The following is a 20,868-nucleotide window of genomic DNA, read 5'->3' as shown; positions in this document are numbered from 1 at the left end:
ACACACTGACACTCACACACTGACACTCACACACTGACACTCACACACTGACACTCACACTCACACACTCACACACTGACACTCACACACTGACACACACACACTGACACTCACACACACACTCACACACACACTGACACAGTGACACTCACACACTGACACACTCACACACTGACACGCTCACACACTGACACACACACACTGACACACACACACTGACACTCACACACACTGAAAGTCACACACTGACACTCACACACTGACACACACACTGACACTCACACACTGACACTCACACACTGACACTCACACACTGACACTCACACACTGATACTCACACACACACACACACACAAACACACACTGACATTCACACACTGACACTCACACACACACTCACACACTGACACACACACACTGACACTCACACACTGACACTCACACACACACTCACACACACACTCACACACTGACACTCACACACTGACACGCACACACTGACACACTCACACACTGACACACTCACACACTGAGACTCACACACACTCAAAGTCACACACTGACACACACACTGACACTCACACACTGGCACTCACACACACTGACACACTCACACACTGGCACACTCACACACTGACACACTCACACACTGACACACTCACACACTGAAAGTCACACACTGCACACACACTGACACTCACACACTGACACTCACACACACTGACACACTCTCACACTGACACTCACACACTGACACACACACTGACACTCACACACTGACACACACACACTGACACTCAAACACACACCCTCACACTCACACACTGACACTCACACACACACTCACACACTGACACTCACACACTGACACACTCACACACTGACACTCACACTGACACACTCACACACTGACACACTGACACTCACACACCCACACCCACAATCACACACCCACACACACACACACACACTGACACTCACACTGACACACTCACACACTCACACACAGACACTCACACTGACACACTCACACACTGACACACTGACACTCACACACTGACACTCACACACCCACACACACACTCACACACTGACACTCACACACACACACTCACACACTGACACTCACACACTAGCACTCACACACTGACACACACACACTGACACACTCACACACTGACACACTCACACACTGACACACTCACACACTGACACTCACACACTGACACTCACACACTGACACTCACACACACTCACTCACAAACTGAAACTCACACACTGACACACTCACACACTGACACTCACACACTGACACACTCACACACTGACACACTCACACACTGACACACACACTGACACTCACACACTGAAACTCACACACTGACACACTCACACACTGAAACTCACACACTGACACACTCACACACTGACACTCACACACTGACACACTCACACACTGACACACTCACACACTGACACACACACTGACACTCACACACTGAAACTCACACACTGACACACTCACACACTGACACTCACACACTGACACTCACACACACTCACTCACAAACTGAAACTCACACACTGACACACTCACACACTGACACTCACACACTGACACACTCACACACTGACACACACACTGACACACACACTGACACTCACACACTGAAACTCACACACTGACACACTCACACACTGACACTCACACACTGACACACTCACACACTGACACTCACACACTGACACACACACACTGAAACTAACACACTGACACACTCACACACTGACACTCACACACTGACACTCACACACTGACACACTCACACACTGACACTCACACACTGACACACACACACTCACTCACAAACTGACACTCACACACTGACACACACACTCACACACTGACACTCACACTGACACACTCACACAGTGATACTCACACACTGACACTCACACACACACACACACACACTGACACTCACACACACTGAAAGTCACACACTGACACTCACACACTGACACACACACTGACACTCACACACTGACACTCACACACTGACACTCACACACTGACACTCACACTGACACACTGAAACTCACACACTGAAACTCACACACTGACACACTCACACACTGACACACTCACAGACTGACACTCACACTGACACTCACACACTGACACTCACACATTGACACTCACACACTGACACACTCACACACTGACACTCACACACTGACACACTCACACACTGACACTCACACACTGACACACTCACACACTGAAACTAACACACTGACACACTCACACACTGACACTCACACACTGACACTCACACACTGACACACTCACACACTGACACTCACACACTGACACACACACACTCACTCACAAACTGACACTCACACACTGACACACACACTCACACACTGACACTCACACTGACACACTCACACAGTGATACTCACACACTGACACTCACACACACACACACACTCACACACTGACACTCACACTGACACTCACACACACACACACACACACACACACACTCACACACTGACACACACACACTGACACACACACACTGACACTCACACACTGACACACTCACACACTGACACACACACACTGACACACACACACTGACACTCTCACACACTGACACACACACACTGACACTCACACACTGACACATACACACACTGACACTCACAAACACACTCACACACTGAAACTTACACACTGACACTCACACTGACACTCACACTGACACACTCACACACTGACACTCACACACTGACACTCACACACACACTCACACACTGACACTCACACACACACACTCACACACTGACACTCACACTGACACACACCCACTGACACTCACACACTGACACACTCACACACTGACACACACACACTGACACTCACACACTGACACATACACACACTGACACTCACAAACACACTCACACACTGAAACTTACACACTGACACTCACACTGACACTCACACTGACACACTCACACACTGACACTCACACACTGACACTCACACACACACTCACACACTGACACTCACACACACACACTCACACACTGACACTCACACACACACACTCACACACTGACACACACACACTGACACTCACACACACACTCACACACTGAAACTTACACACTGACACTCACACACTGACACACACACTGACACACTCACACACTGACACTCACACACTGACACACACACACTGACACTCACACACTCACTCACACACTGAAACTTACACACTGAAACTCACACACTGACACTCACACACTCACACACTGACACTCACACACTGACACTCACACACTGACACACACACTGACACTCACACGCACACTGACACACTGACACTCACACACACACTCACACACTGACACTCACACACACACTCACACACTGACACTCACACACACACTCACACACACACTCACACACTGACACACTCACACACTGACACACACACTGACACTCACACTGACACACTCACACACTGACACACTCACACACTGACACACACACACTGACACTCACACACACTGAAACTCACACTGACACTCACACACTGACACACACACTGACACTCACACACTGACACTCACACACTGACACTCACACACTGATACTCACACACACACACACACACACTGACATTCACACACTGACACTCACACACACACTCACACACTGACACACACACACTGACACTCACACACTGACACTCACACACACACACTCTCACACTGACACTCACACACTGACACTCACACACTGACACTCACACACTGACACACACACACTGACACTCAAACACACACCCTCACACTCACACACTGACACTCACACACACACTCACACACTGACACTCACACCCTGACACACTCACACACTGACACTCACACTGACACACTCACACACTGACACACTGACACTCACACACCCACACTCACACACCGACACTCACACACACACACTCACACACTCACACACAGACACTCACACACTGACACTCACACACTCACTCACACACTGAAACTTACACACTGAAACTCACACACTGACACTCACACACTCACACACTGACACTCACACACTGACACACACACTGACACTCACACGCACACTGACACACTGACACTCACACACACACTCACACACTGACACTCACACACACACTCACACACACACTCACACACTGACACACTCACACACTGACACTCACACACTGACACTCACACTGACACACTCACACACTGACACACTCACACTGACACACTCACACACTGACACACACACTGACACTCACACACACTGAAAGTCACACACTGACACTCACACACTGACACACACACTGACACTCACACACTGACACTCACACACTGACACTCACACACTGATACTCACACACACACACACACACACACACACACACTGACATTCACACACTGACACTCACACACACACTCACACACTGACACACACACACTGACACTCACACACTGACACTCACACACACACACTCTCACACTGGCACTCACACACTGACACACACACTGACACTCACACACTGACACACACACACTGACACTCAAACACACACCCTCACACTCACACAGTGACACACTCACACACTGACACACACACTGACACTCACACTGACACACTCACACACTGACACACTCACACACTGACACACACACACTGACACTCACACACACTGAAACTCACACTGACACTCACACACTGACACACACACTGACACTCACACACTGACACTCACACACTGACACTCACACACTGATACTCACACACTGATACTCACACACACACACACACACAAACACACACTGACATTCACACACTGACACTCACACACACACTGACATTCACACACTGACACTCACACACACACTCACACACTGACACACACACACTGACACTCACACACTGACACTCACACACACACACTCTCACACTGACACTCACACACTGACACACACACTGACACTCACACACTGACACACACACACTGACACTCAAACACACACCCTCACACTCACACACTGACACTCACACTGACACACTCACACACTGACACTCACACGCTGACACACTCACACACTGACACTCACACTGACACACTCACACACTGACACACTGACACTCACACACCCACACTCACACACCCACACACACACTCACACACTGACACTCACACACACACACTCACACACAGACACTCACACACTCACACACAGACACTCACACACTGACACTCACACACTCACTCACACACTGAAACTTACACACTGAAACTCACACATTGACACTCACACACTCACACACTGACACTCACACACTGACACACACACTGACACTCACACGCACACTGACACACTGACACTCACACACACACTCACACACTGACACTCACACACACACTCACACACACACTCACACACTGACACACTCACACACTGACACTCACACACTGACACTCACACTGACACACTCACACACTGACACACTCACACACTGACACACTCACACACTGACACACACACTGACACTCACACACACTGAAAGTCACACACTGACACTCACACACTGACACACACACTGACACTCACACACTGACACTCACACACTGACACTCACACACTGATACTCACACACACACACACACACACACACACTGACATTCACACACTGACACTCACACACACACTCACACACTGACACACACACACTGACACTCACACACTGACACTCACACACACACACTCTCACACTGACACTCACACACTGACACACACACTGACACTCACACACTGACACACACACACTGACACTCAAACACACACCCTCACACTCACACACTGACACTCACACACACACTCACACACTGACACTCACACCCTGACACACTCACACACTGACACTCACACTGACACACTCACACACTGACACACTGACACTCACACACCCACACCCACACTCACACACCCACACACACACTCACACACTGACACTCACACACACACACTCACACACACACACTCACACACTCACACACAGACACTCACACTGACACACTCACACAGTGACACACTGACACTCACACGCTGACACTCACACACCCACACACACACTCACACACTGACACTCACACACACACACTCGCACACTGACACTCACACACTAACACTCACACACTGACACTCACACACACACACTCACACACTGACACTCACACACTAACACTCACACACTGACACACACACACTGACACTCACACACTGACACACACACACACACTCACACACTGAAACTTACACACTGACACTCACACACTGACACACACACTGACACACACACTGACACACACACACACTGACACTCACACACTGACACTCACACACACACTCACACACTGAAACTTACACACTGAAACTCACACACTGACACTCACACACTGACACTCACACACTGACACACACACTGACACTCACACGCACACTGACACACTGACACTCACACACACACTCACACACTGACACTCACACACACACTCACACACACACTCACACACTGACACACTCACACACTGACACTCACACACTGACACTCACACACTGACACTCACACTGACACACTCACACACTGACTCACACACACTGAAAGTCACACACTGACACTCACACACTGACACACACACTGACACTCACACACTGACACTCACACACTGACACTCACACACACACACTGACATTCACACACTGACACTCATACACACACTCACACACTGACACACACACACTGACACTCAAACACACACCCTCACACTCACACACTGACACTCACACACACACTCACACACTGACACTCACACACAGACACTCACACACACACACTCTCACACTGACACTCACACACTGACACACACACTGACACTCACACACTGACACACACACACTGACACTCAAACACACACCCTCACACTCACACACTGACACTCACACACACACTCACACACTGACACTCACACACTGACACACTCACACACTGACACTCACACTGACACACTCACACACTGACACACTGACACTCACACACCCACACCCACACTCACACACACACACACACACTCACACACTGACACTCACACACACACACTCACACACACACACTCACACACTCACACACAGACACTCACACTGACACACTCACACAGTGACACACTGACACTCACACGCTGACACTCACACACCCACACACACACTCACACACTGACACTCACACACACACACTCACACACTGACACTCACACACTAACACTCACACACTGACACTCACACACACACACTCACACACTGACACTCACACACTAACACTCACACACTGACACACACACACTGACACTCACACACACACTCACACACTGAAACTTACACACTGACACTCACACACTGACACACACACTGACACACTCACACACTGACACTCACACACTGAAACTCACACAATGACACTCACACACTCACACACTGACACTCACACACTGACACACACACTGACACTCACACACACACTCACACAGTGACACTCACACACTGACACACTCACACACTGGCACACTCACACACTGACACACACACACTGACACTCACACACACTGAAAGTCACACACTGACACTCACACACTGACACACACACTGACGCTCACACACTGACACTCACACACTGACACTCACACACTGATACTCACACACACACTCACACACACACTCACACACTGACACTCACACACTGACACTCACACACCGACACACTCACACACTGACACTCACACACTGACACACTCACACACTGACACTCACACACTGACACTCACACACACACTCACACACACACTCACACACACACTCACACACTGACACTCACACACTGACACTCACACACTGACACACTCACACACTGACACACTCACACACTGACACACACACTGACACTCACACACTGACACTCACACACACACACTCTCACACTGACACTCACACACTGACACACACACTGACACTCACACACTGACACACACACACTGACACTCAAACACACACCCTCACACTCACACACTGACACTCACACACACACTCACACACTGACACTCACACACTCACACACTCACACACTGACACTCACACTGACACACTCACACACTGACACACTGACACTCACACACCCACACCCACACTCACACACCCACACACACACTCACACACTGTCACTGACACTGACACACTCACACACTCACACACAGACACTCTCACTGACACACTCACACACTGACACACTGACACTCACACACTGACACTCACACACCCACACACTGACACTCACACACTGACACTCACACACTGACACTCACACACTGACACTCACACACTGACACTCACACACACACACTCAGACACTAACACTCACACACTGACACTCACACACTGACACTCACACACACACACACACTCACTCACACACTGACACACACACTAACACTCACACACTGACACACACACACTGACACTCACACACACACTCACACACTGACACTCACACACCCACACACACACTCACACACTGACACTCACACTGACACACTCACACACTGACACTCACACTGACACACTCATACACTGACAGACTGACACTTACACACCCACACCCACACTCACACACTCATACACTGACACTCACACTGACACACTCACACACTCACACACTGACACTCACACTGACACACTCACACACTGACTCACACACACTGAATGTCACACACTGACACTCACACACTGACACACACACTGACACTCACACACTGACACTCACACACTGACACTCACACACACACACTGACATTCACACACTGACACTCATACACACACTCACACACTGACACACACACACACTGACACTCAAACACACACCCTCACACTCACACACTGACACTCACACACACACTCACACACTGACACTCACACACTGACACTCACACACACACACTCTCACACTGACACTCACACACTGACACACACACTGACACTCACACACTGACACACACACACTGACACTCAAACACACACCCTCACACTCACACACTGACACTCACACACACACTCACACACTGACACTCACACACTGACACACTCACACACTGACACACTCACACACTGACACACTGACACTCACACACCCACACCCACACTCACACACACACACACACACTCACACACTGACACTCACACACACACACTCACACACACACACTCACACACTCACACACAGACACTCACACTGACACACTCACACAGTGACACACTGACACTCACACGCTGACACTCACACACCCACACACACACTCACACACTGACACTCACACACACACACTCACACACTGACACTCACACACTAACACTCACACACTGACACTCACACACACACACTCACACACTGACACTCACACACTAACACTCACACACTGACACACACACACTGACACTCACACACACACTCACACACTGAAACTTACACACTGACACTCACACACTGACACACACACTGACACACTCACACACTGACACTCACACACTGAAACTCACACAATGACACTCACACACTCACACACTGACACTCACACACTGACACACACACTGACACTCACACGCACACTGACACACTGACACTCACACACACACTCACACACTGACACTCACACACACACTCACACACACACACACTGAAACTTACACACTGACACTCACACACTGACACACACACTGACACACTCACACACTGACACACTCACACACTGACACTCACACACATACTCACACACTGAAACTTACACACTGAAACTCACAAACTGACACTCACACACTCACACACTGACACTCACACACTGACACACACATTGACACTCACACGCACACTGACACACTGACACTCACACACACACTCACACACTGACACTCACACACACACTCACACACTGACACACACACACTGACACTCACACACCCACACACACACTCACACACTGACACTCACACTGACACACTCACACACTGACACTCACACTGACACACTCATACACTGACAGACTGACACTTACACACCCACACCCACACTCACACACTCATACACTGACACTCACACTGACACACTCACACACTCACACACTGACACTCACACTGACACACTCACACACTGACTCACACACACTGAATGTCACACACTGACACTCACACACTGACACACACACTGACACTCACACACTGACACTCACACACTGACACTCACACACTGACACTCACACACACACACTGACATTCACACACTGACACTCATACACACACTCACACACTGACACACACACACTGACACTCAAACACACACCCTCACACTCACACACTGACACTCACACACACACTCACACACTGACACTCACACACTGACACTCACACACACACACTCTCACACTGACACTCACACACTGACACACACACTGACACTCACACACTGACACACACACACTGACACTCAAACACACACCCTCACACTCACACACTGACACTCACACACACACTCACACACTGACACTCACACACTGACACACTCACACACTGACACTCACACTGACACACTCACACACTGACACACTGACACTCACACACCCACACCCACACTCACACACACACACACACACTCACACACTGACACTCACACACACACACTCACACACACACACTCACACACTCACACACAGACACTCACACTGACACACTCACACAGTGACACACTGACACTCACACGCTGACACTCACACACCCACACACACACTCACACACTGACACTCACACACACACACTCACACACTGACACTCACACACTAACACTCACACACTGACACTCACACACACACACTCACACACTGACACTCTCACACTAACACTCACACACTGACACACACACACTGACACTCACACACACACTCACACACTGAAACTTACACACTGACACTCACACACTGACACACACACTGACACACTCACACACTGACACTCACACACTGAAACTCACACAATGACACTCACACACTCACACACTGACACTCACACACTGACACACACACTGACACTCACACGCACACTGACACACTGACACTCACACACACACTCACACACTGACACTCACACACACACTCACACACACACACACTGAAACTTACACACTGACACTCACACACTGACACACACACTGACACACTCACACACTGACACACTCACACACTGACACTCACACACATACTCACACACTGAAACTTACACACTGAAACTCACAAACTGACACTCACACACTCACACACTGACACTCACACACTGACACACACATTGACACTCACACGCACACTGACACACTGACACTCACACACACACTCACACACTGACACTCACACACACACTCACACACTGACACACACACACTGACACTCACACACTGACACTCACACACTGACACTCACACACTGACACACACACAATGACACTCACACACTAACACTCACACACTGACACTCACACAGTGACACTCACACAGTGACACTCACACACTGACACACTCACACACTGACACATTGACACACACACACTGTCACACACACACTGACACTCACACACACACTCACACAGTGACACTCACACACTGACACACTCACACACTGGCACACTCACACACTGACACACACACACTGACACTCACACACACTGAAAGTCACACACTGACACTCACACACTGACACACACACTGACGCTCACACACTGACACTCACACACTGACACTCACACACTGATACTCACACACACACTCACACACACACTCACACACTGACACTCACACACTGACACACTCACACACTGACACACTCACACACTGACACTCACACACTGACACACTCACACACTGACACTCACACACTGACACTCACACACACACTCACACACACACTCACACACACACTCACACACTGACACTCACACACTGACACTCACACACTGACACACTCACACACTGACACACTCACACACTGACACACACACTGACACTCACACACTGACACTCACACACACACACTCTCACACTGACACTCACACACTGACACACACACTGACACTCACACACTGACACACACACACTGACACTCAAACACACACCCTCACACTCACACACTGACACTCACACACACACTCACACACTGACACTCACACACTCACACACTGACACTCACACTGACACACTCACACACTGACACACTGACACTCACACACCCACACCCACACTCACACACCCACACACACACTCACACACTGACACTGACACTGACACACTCACACACTCACACACAGACACTCTCACTGACACACTCACACACTGACACACTGACACTCACACACTGACACTCACACACCCACACACACACTCACACACTGACACTCACACACTGACACTCACACACTGACACTCACACACTGACACTCACACACACACACTCAGACACTAACACTCACACACTGACACTCACACACTGACACTCACACACACACACTCACTCACACACTGACACACACACTAACACTCACACACTGACACACACACACTGACACTCACACACACACTCACACACTGACACTCACACACCCACACACACACTCACACACTGACACTCACACTGACACACTCATACACTGACAGACTGACACTTACACACCCACACCCACACTCACACACTCATACACTGACACTCACACTGACACACTCACACACTCACACACTGACACTCACACTGACACACTCACACACTGACACACTGACACTCACACGCTGACACTCACACACCCACACACACACTCACACACTGACACTCACACACACACACTCACACACTGACACTCACACACACACACTCACACACTGACACTCACACACTGACACTCACACACACACACTCACACACTGACACTCACACACTAACACTCACACACTGACACACACACATTGACACTCACACACACACTCACACACTGAAACTTACACACTGACACTCACACACTGACACACACACTGACACACTCACACACTGACACTCACACACTGAAACTCACACAATGACACTCACACACTCACACACTGACACTCACACACTGACACACACACTGACACTCACACGCACACTGACACACTGACACTCACACACACACTCACACACTGACACTCACACACACACTCACACACACACTCACACACTGAAACTTACACACTGACACTCACACACTGACACACACACTGACACACACACTGACACACTCACACACTGACACACTCACACACTGACACTCACACACACACTCACACACTGAAACTTACACACTGAAACTCACAAACTGACACTCACACACTCACACACTGACACTCACACACTGACACACACACTGACACTCACACGCACACTGACACACTGACACTCACACACACACTCACACACTGACACTCACACACACACTCACACACTGACACACACACACTGACACTCACACACTGACACTCACACTCACACACTCACACACTGACACTCACACACTGACACACGCACACTGACACTCACACACTAACACTCACACACTGACACTCACACACTGACACTCACACACTGACACACTCACACACTGACACACTGACACACACACACTGACACACACACACTGACACTCACACACACACTCACACAGTGACACTCACACACTGACACACTCACACACTGGCACACTCACACACTGACACACACAAACTGACACTCACACACACTGAAAGTCACACACTGACACTCACACACTGACACACACACTGACGCTCACACACTGACACTCACACACTGACACTCACACTGACACTCACACACTGACACTCACACACTAACACTCACACACACACACACACACTCACTCACACACTGACACTCACACACTAACACTCACACACTGACACACACACACTGACACTCACACACACACTCACACACTGACACTCACACACCCACACACACACTCACACACTGACACTCACACTGACACACTCACACACTGACACTCACACTGACACACTCATACACTGACAGACTGACACTTACACACCCACACCCACACTCACACACTCATACACTGACACTCACACTGACACACTCACACACTCACACACTGACACTCACACTGACACACTCACACACTGACACACTGACACTCACACACCCACACACACACTCATACACTGACACTCACACACCCACACATACACTCACACACTGACACTCACACACATACACTCACACACTGACACTCACACACTGACACTCACACACACACACACACACACACTCACACACTGACACTCACACACACACACTCACACACTGACACTCACACACTGACACTCACACACACACACTCACACACACACACTCACACACACACACTGACACTCACACACACTGACACTCACACACTGACACTCACACACCCACACACATGCTCACACACACACACTGACACACAGACACACACACACACTCACACACTGACACTCACACACCCACACACACACTCACACACTGACACTCACACACACTCACATACACTCACATACTGACACCCACACACACACTCACACACTGACACTCACACACTAACACTCACACACTGACACACACACACTGACACTCACACACACACACTCACACACTGACACTCACACACACACTCACACTCTCACACACACACACTCTCACACACACTGGGTGCGGGGTGAGCAGGACAATAGTCGGTCGTCCTGCCTTGTCTGTACGAAGTTGCTAACGCTGGCCCTGGGTGAAAGCCTGGGGTTGAAAGGCCGGGTTTAAGGAGGCTGTAGCTGTGCTCTCTATTGCAGATTCCTTCTGTCCGGATCCCGGAATCCCGCTCGGAGGCAGCAGACGGGGAAATCGCTTCGATGAGGGAGACTTCGTCACCTATTTCTGTTTCACAGGGCTCGTGCTGAAAGGGGCAGAGAGACGGAGATGTGATTCATCAGGACGATGGCAGGGAACAGAGGCCACCTGTGAATGTAATGTAGCGTCATACCCGTAAACCCCCACCCACCGTCCCCATCAAACACTCCCAGGACAGGGACAGCACGGGGTTAGATACAGAGTAAATCTCCCTGTACACTGTCCACATCAAACACTCCCAGGACAGGTACAGCACGGGGTTAGATACAGAGTAAATCTCCCTCTACACCGTCCCCATCAAACACTCCCAGGACAGGTACAGCACGGAGTTAGATACAGAGTAAATCTCCCTCTACACTGTCCCCATCAAACACTCCCAGGACAGGTACAGCATGGGGTTAGATACAGAGTAAAGCTCACTCTACACTGACCCATCAAACACTCCCAGGACAGGTAGAGCACGGGGTTAGCCAGAGAGTAAAGGTCCCTCCAAAAGCAGGGTGTTAGAAAGGGATTACCAATAAATATCTTCTCTGCGTACTTGATTCCTTTATTAACAAGCCAAGAATTACAGACTCTTTGTTAATACTTCTCCATTGTCCCCGTCGATGATTTGTGTACCTCAACCCCCAGGTCCCTCCCTCTCTCCTCCAACGCCTCCCCTTTTATATTGCTCCATTTAGTGATTGTTGGCTCTCCTCGTTATTCCCACCAAACGCTTTATCACGTCACCCCTCTCCGTGTTTAACTGTATCTGCCGCTCACCGGCCCAGCTCACCGGCCAGTCCCTGTATTTTACCTGCTGGCCTTGCTGTTTTTAATTGTCTCTTGCAGTTCCATACTCCTACGATGAGCCCCGGATCGTTGCACAGAAGCTGACTCTCTCCGAGGAGATTATCAACCATGCCAAGCAAGGTCGGTCTGTCTGTCAAGACTGTCCACACCCCACTCGCTGCTGTGCATGTCCCGCCCGTCTCACGTTCATCTGCTCTCCAAGGGGGTCCCTGACGGAGAGACTCCCTCTTTAACAGGGGTCCCCGACGGAGAGACTCCCTCTTTAACAGGGGTCCCCGACGGAGAGACTCCCTCTTTCACAGGGGTCCCCGACGGAGAGACTCCCTCTTTAACAGGGGTCCCTGACGGAGAGACCCCCTCTTTAACAAGGGTCCCTGACGGAGAGACTCCCTCTTTAACAGGGGTCCCCGACAGAGAGACTCCCTCTTTAACAGGGGTCCCTGACGGAGAGACTCCCTCTTTAACAGGGGTCCCCGACGGAGAGACTCCCTCTTTAACAGGGGTCCCTGACGGAGAGACCCCCTCTTTAACAAGGGTCCCTGACGGAGAGACTCCCTCTTTAACAGGGGTCCCTGACGGAGAGACCCCCTCTTTAACAGGGGTCCCTGACGGAGAGACTCCCTCTTTAACAGGGGTCCCTGACGGAGAGACTCCCTCTTTAACAGGGTTCCCTGACGGAGAGACTCCCTCTGTAACAAGGGTCCCTGACGGAGAGACTCCCTCTTTAACAGGGGTCGCTGACGGAGAGACTCCCTCTTTAACAGGGGTCCCTGACGGAGAGACCCCCTCTTTAACAGGGGTCCCTGACGGAGAGACTCCCTCTTTAACAGGGGTCCCTGACGGAGAGACCCCCCTCTCTAAACCCTGGCTTTTGTTTTTCCCTCAGGCTCGGACCTGCACATTGTGGTGGATGCTTCGGGAAGTGTGGGGAAGGAGAATTTCGAGAAATCCCTGAGGTTCATCGAGATCTTTTCTGAGATGGTAGGAGATGTTCCCATCTACCGTGTTGCCGTGGGATCCATCGTCAACCCAGGAGGAGGCCATTCTGCCCATCTCCCCGTCCCGTGCTGGCTCTTTGGTAGAGCTATCCAATTGATCCCACTCCCGCCTCCTGCTCTCTCTCCCCACTCCCCATCGCCCTGTGAATTTTTCCCCTTCCAGTGTTTCTCCGATTCCCCCCATTCCGAGTGTTCCTATTGAATCTGCTCCCGCCGCCCTTTCAGGCAGAACCTTCCAGACCACAACAACTCGCTGGGTCCCACAAAACCTTTCCCCATCTCCCCCCCCACCCCCACACAACACACACACAACACCCCCCCCACCAACTCTGGTTCTTATCCCAATCGCCTCCGATCCCTGTCCCTCTGGTTTCCCCACCCTCTACACCACTGGGTTTCCCCCTCGATCCCTCAACCCCCTTCCCCGATTGGGAAAGCCTCGATTCAACCTCCCCCTCCCCTTTAACCTTCTCCGCTCCGGTGGGGAGAGGGCGATCCCAGCTCCTGTCTCCCAGTCTCTCCATGGCAGAACCTCACGCCGCTCAGAAGAGGCCCTTCGGCCCATCGAGTCTGTACCGGACACTGTGAGAAACACCCGACCTACGAACCTAACCCCATTGACCAGCACTTGGCGCCATCGCCTCGAATGTTCATGAGGTGCCAAGTCCTCATCCGGGTACTTTTTTAAAGGATGTGAGGCTAACCCGCCCTCCACCACCCTCCCCAGGCAGCGCGTTCCAGACCCTCACCACCCTATGGGTTTTTCCTCACATCCCCCCCCCCACCCCTCAACCTCCTACCCCCTCACCTCGAACGTATGTCCCCCTCGTAACTGACCCTTCAACGATAGGGGAACAGCTGCTCCCTCTATCCACCCTGTCCATGCCCCCTCGTCATCTTGTACCCCTCGATCAGGGTCGCCCCCCCGCCTCGGTCTTCAACAAAAACAACCCAAGTCTATCCAACCTCTCTCTCTCTCTCTCTCTCTCTCCCCACAACGTCAACGTTTCATCCCAGGCCCACACCCTCTCTCCGTACCAACTGAGCTCCCTGTTTATGTCCAGGGCCGCGTTAGGCCGGGACTGAAGCCTGGGCCTTTCCTGACTTCGCTCCCCCTCTCTCTCTCTCTCTCTCTCTCTCCGGGGTGGGGTGGGGTGGGGCCCCTCGGTTTCCCCTCTTCGGTTGCCCTCGGCCGATGGCAGGGGTCGCCCTCTCCTCGCCCGCTCACCCCCAACCTCTCCTCTGTCCCCCGCAGACCACCGAGATATCGTCGGGGGTCGGCTACTTTGTGGTGGTCTTTGCCTCGAAGGTCCTTTTCGCCAGGCATTACCCCCCCAGCTTCTCCATCTACGTGGATCGTCAGGAGCTGAACTACTCGAGTAAGGATCGCCGTGTCGAGGGAGGGTCTCTCTCTCTCTCTCTCCCTCTTTCCTTCTATCGCTCTATTCCCCCTTGCAAGGACGTCTGGCCTCTCCTGTTGCCCATCGGTGGGGGGCGCTGGGGGCTGGGCCCCGTGTTGTTCCGGGGGGGGGACGCTGAGCGTTGGGAGGGTGCTTCCTGCCGACTACTCCAATCGAGCTTGTACCCAACCCCCTTCTCCGTCCGAAAGGTTATCTGTTTCTTGCTGAAACCTGTCCCTCCCGGCAAGGCTGAACCGATCTTCGGCGCTGCTCCTTGTCTCCCCCCCTACCCCAACCCCCACCTCCGACCACCAGCGCCCCGGACCCTAAGGGTAAGAGGAAAGGTTTTACCCCCCGCCCCCCTCCTCAACCGTACGCCAACCTCCGGCAGAGTTGGCCATCGCGCTGGTGGAAGGCCGGAGGCCTTGATGGGTATTGCGCCCCCTGGGAGAGGGGGAGAGTCCGTCCCATTAGCGAGCGGGGATTGGGGGAGGGTGGGGGGATGGGGAAAGCAGGAAGCCGACCCCCCCCTTGAGAGGACGTGGAGGACGGACGCACCATCCCCCACCTCCCCACCCCACCCCACTCCGGCTTGACTCGAGACTGGGGGGGTGGACAAGATTCAGCAAGAAACAGGTAGATTTCCCACCCACCAACCCCCGAGGGAGAGGCTTCTCCGGAGGTTACGAGCTGAGCTCGGTCGGGAGGTGGGGCTGCTGCCGCCAGGGGGAAGAGTCCCGGCTTCCGGGCCCCCTCCCCTCCCCTCCGGGAGAGTCCGTCGCAAAACCCCGCCGACCCGAAGCCGAGGCAGTTGCCGGGGAGCGCCGTGACTTCGGGGCGCCCCGTCCGGCATGTAAGAGCGTGAAAAATAGGAGCGGGGGTAGGGGGGAGGGCCGGCCACTCGTCCTCTCAGTCAGATGGTGGCCCAACCCGCTCCCCGGGGGGGCCCTCAACTCCTCTCTTTCCCTGCCATCTCCTCAGGCTCTCCGATATTTCCCAAAAAAAAAAAAAAAAAAAATCTATCCACCTGCTCGTTAAACACTTTCAGCAATTGAACCTCCGCGAGTCCCCCCGGGGTGGAATATCCCCGACGTTCCTTACCCTCTGAGGGAAGAAATTGCTTCGCACCTCAAGTTGTAAACGAGTGGCCCCCTCCCCTTAATTCTGTAACTCAGTCCCCTAATTCGAGACTCCTCCCCCCCCCCACCCCCTCCCCCACTAATGGGAAGATCTACCCTGTCGAGCCCCCTCAGAATCGTAGGGAATAAGATCACCCCTCGTCCTTCTAAACTCTAGCGAATAAAGGCCCTAACGTGTTGAGACGCTCTTGGTAAGTCAATCCCTCCATCCCAGGAACCAGGCGACACCCCCCCACCCCAATGCCAGTACACCCTTCAACGGTGAAGTGTGATGCCGCGAGGGCCGAATAGCTTGCGGCGGGTGGGGTGGTCCCGGACGACGGCTTGAAGCGTGCCCCGGAAGCCTGCCCCGTGCACGGACAGCGCCGGGAGACGCTCGTGGGTTGTGCGGCGCTGTGGAATGGGAGGGGGTGGGCGCGGGAGGGGGGATTGTGTGGGGGAGGGGGACATACCTGTTGCCGAGCGCGGCAGCGGCAGCCGGAGACCCAGCGGCGGAGCGACGCCGGAAGTCCGGTCCCTCGGGGAAGGCCGGACCTGCCCCTTGTTGCGTTGAAGGAGGGGTGGGGGTGGGGGGGGCGGACGGCGAGTTGCGCCACTTAGAACAAGCTGGGCATCGTCCGAAAACCAAAGCTGCCCAATGATTCGGGGCTGGGCAACGGCGCCCCCCACCCCCCCCATTACCAGCAGGCCCGGCGGCCAAGCTGGACCCCAGGGGGATTACAAATCGGGTCGACGAATGGGGCGGCGATGAAACTGGACAAGTACCCCCCCCACCCCTATCCCAAGGCTTATCTGCAAAGCTGGCCCTGAATTGGATGTGACCCACGCCCGCCAAGGATTCGAGCTGGGGGAGCGCGCCGAGGGGAAAAACGCCGCTATTGACACGCGCCCGAGAGTCTTTATCGGCGCGCCCGCCGGAGCGTCGCCTGGACGCGCGGTCTCCCCGAGGACAATGGAGAGCCTTTCGCTTCCCCGTGTAGCTCGCCGATGTACCGGTCGCAGGGTCGACGGAGGCCGAGCGCTTGGCCCCGCCTGTTGGATGCGCCACTGTTAAAGGAGGGAAAACGCACGTTCCAAGCGCCAGGCGTTCCTCGCCGGGGCTGGACCACCCCCCCCACCCCTCCCCCCATCGTGGGCCTGCATCCCGGGCCGGAGAGGAAGCTCGGGCAACGAGCTGTCCGGCCGTGACCGCTCTCAGGCCCTCCACCGCTCGACTGCTACAGCCGCACCTTGCCTGAGCTGCTCAACTGGCGTGTGCGTCGTTACTCCCGTTGTTAATAAAGAGAATCGCCATTGGCCGTGGAATCCGTGCCGGGAAAGGGTCTTTGCCAAGGCACAGGAGCTGTAGCGAGGGTCGTGTTTGTTGGCTGAGTGGAAGGTGGATGGGAAAGGCCCATGG

At 52.4% G+C, this 20,868-nt stretch overlaps 1 protein-coding gene across 1 annotated transcript in view; it reads left to right on the top strand.

Annotated features, from left to right (window-relative positions):
* Positions 1 to 20,868, top strand: part of LOC144675696 (complement factor B-like) — a gene marked incomplete at its 3' end in the record, with an annotated part of 63,024 nt that overhangs the window by 16,525 nt on the left and 25,631 nt on the right. Inside the window, exons 4-7 of the mRNA XM_078536329.1 lie at positions 15,080 to 15,253; positions 15,972 to 16,052; positions 16,819 to 16,913; positions 18,186 to 18,309. Coding sequence (XP_078392455.1) covers positions 15,080 to 15,253; positions 15,972 to 16,052; positions 16,819 to 16,913; positions 18,186 to 18,309 — 474 coding nt within the window. The remainder of the gene's footprint in view (positions 1 to 15,079; positions 15,254 to 15,971; positions 16,053 to 16,818; positions 16,914 to 18,185; positions 18,310 to 20,868) is intronic.

This window comes from Cetorhinus maximus, unplaced genomic scaffold (genome assembly GCF_964194155.1).
Source record: "Cetorhinus maximus unplaced genomic scaffold, sCetMax3.hap1.1 HAP1_SCAFFOLD_1104, whole genome shotgun sequence".
Lineage (NCBI taxonomy): Eukaryota > Metazoa > Chordata > Chondrichthyes > Lamniformes > Cetorhinidae > Cetorhinus > Cetorhinus maximus.
Note: the sequence above shows the minus strand (reverse complement) of the source record. Positions and strands in the feature narration are given on the sequence as shown.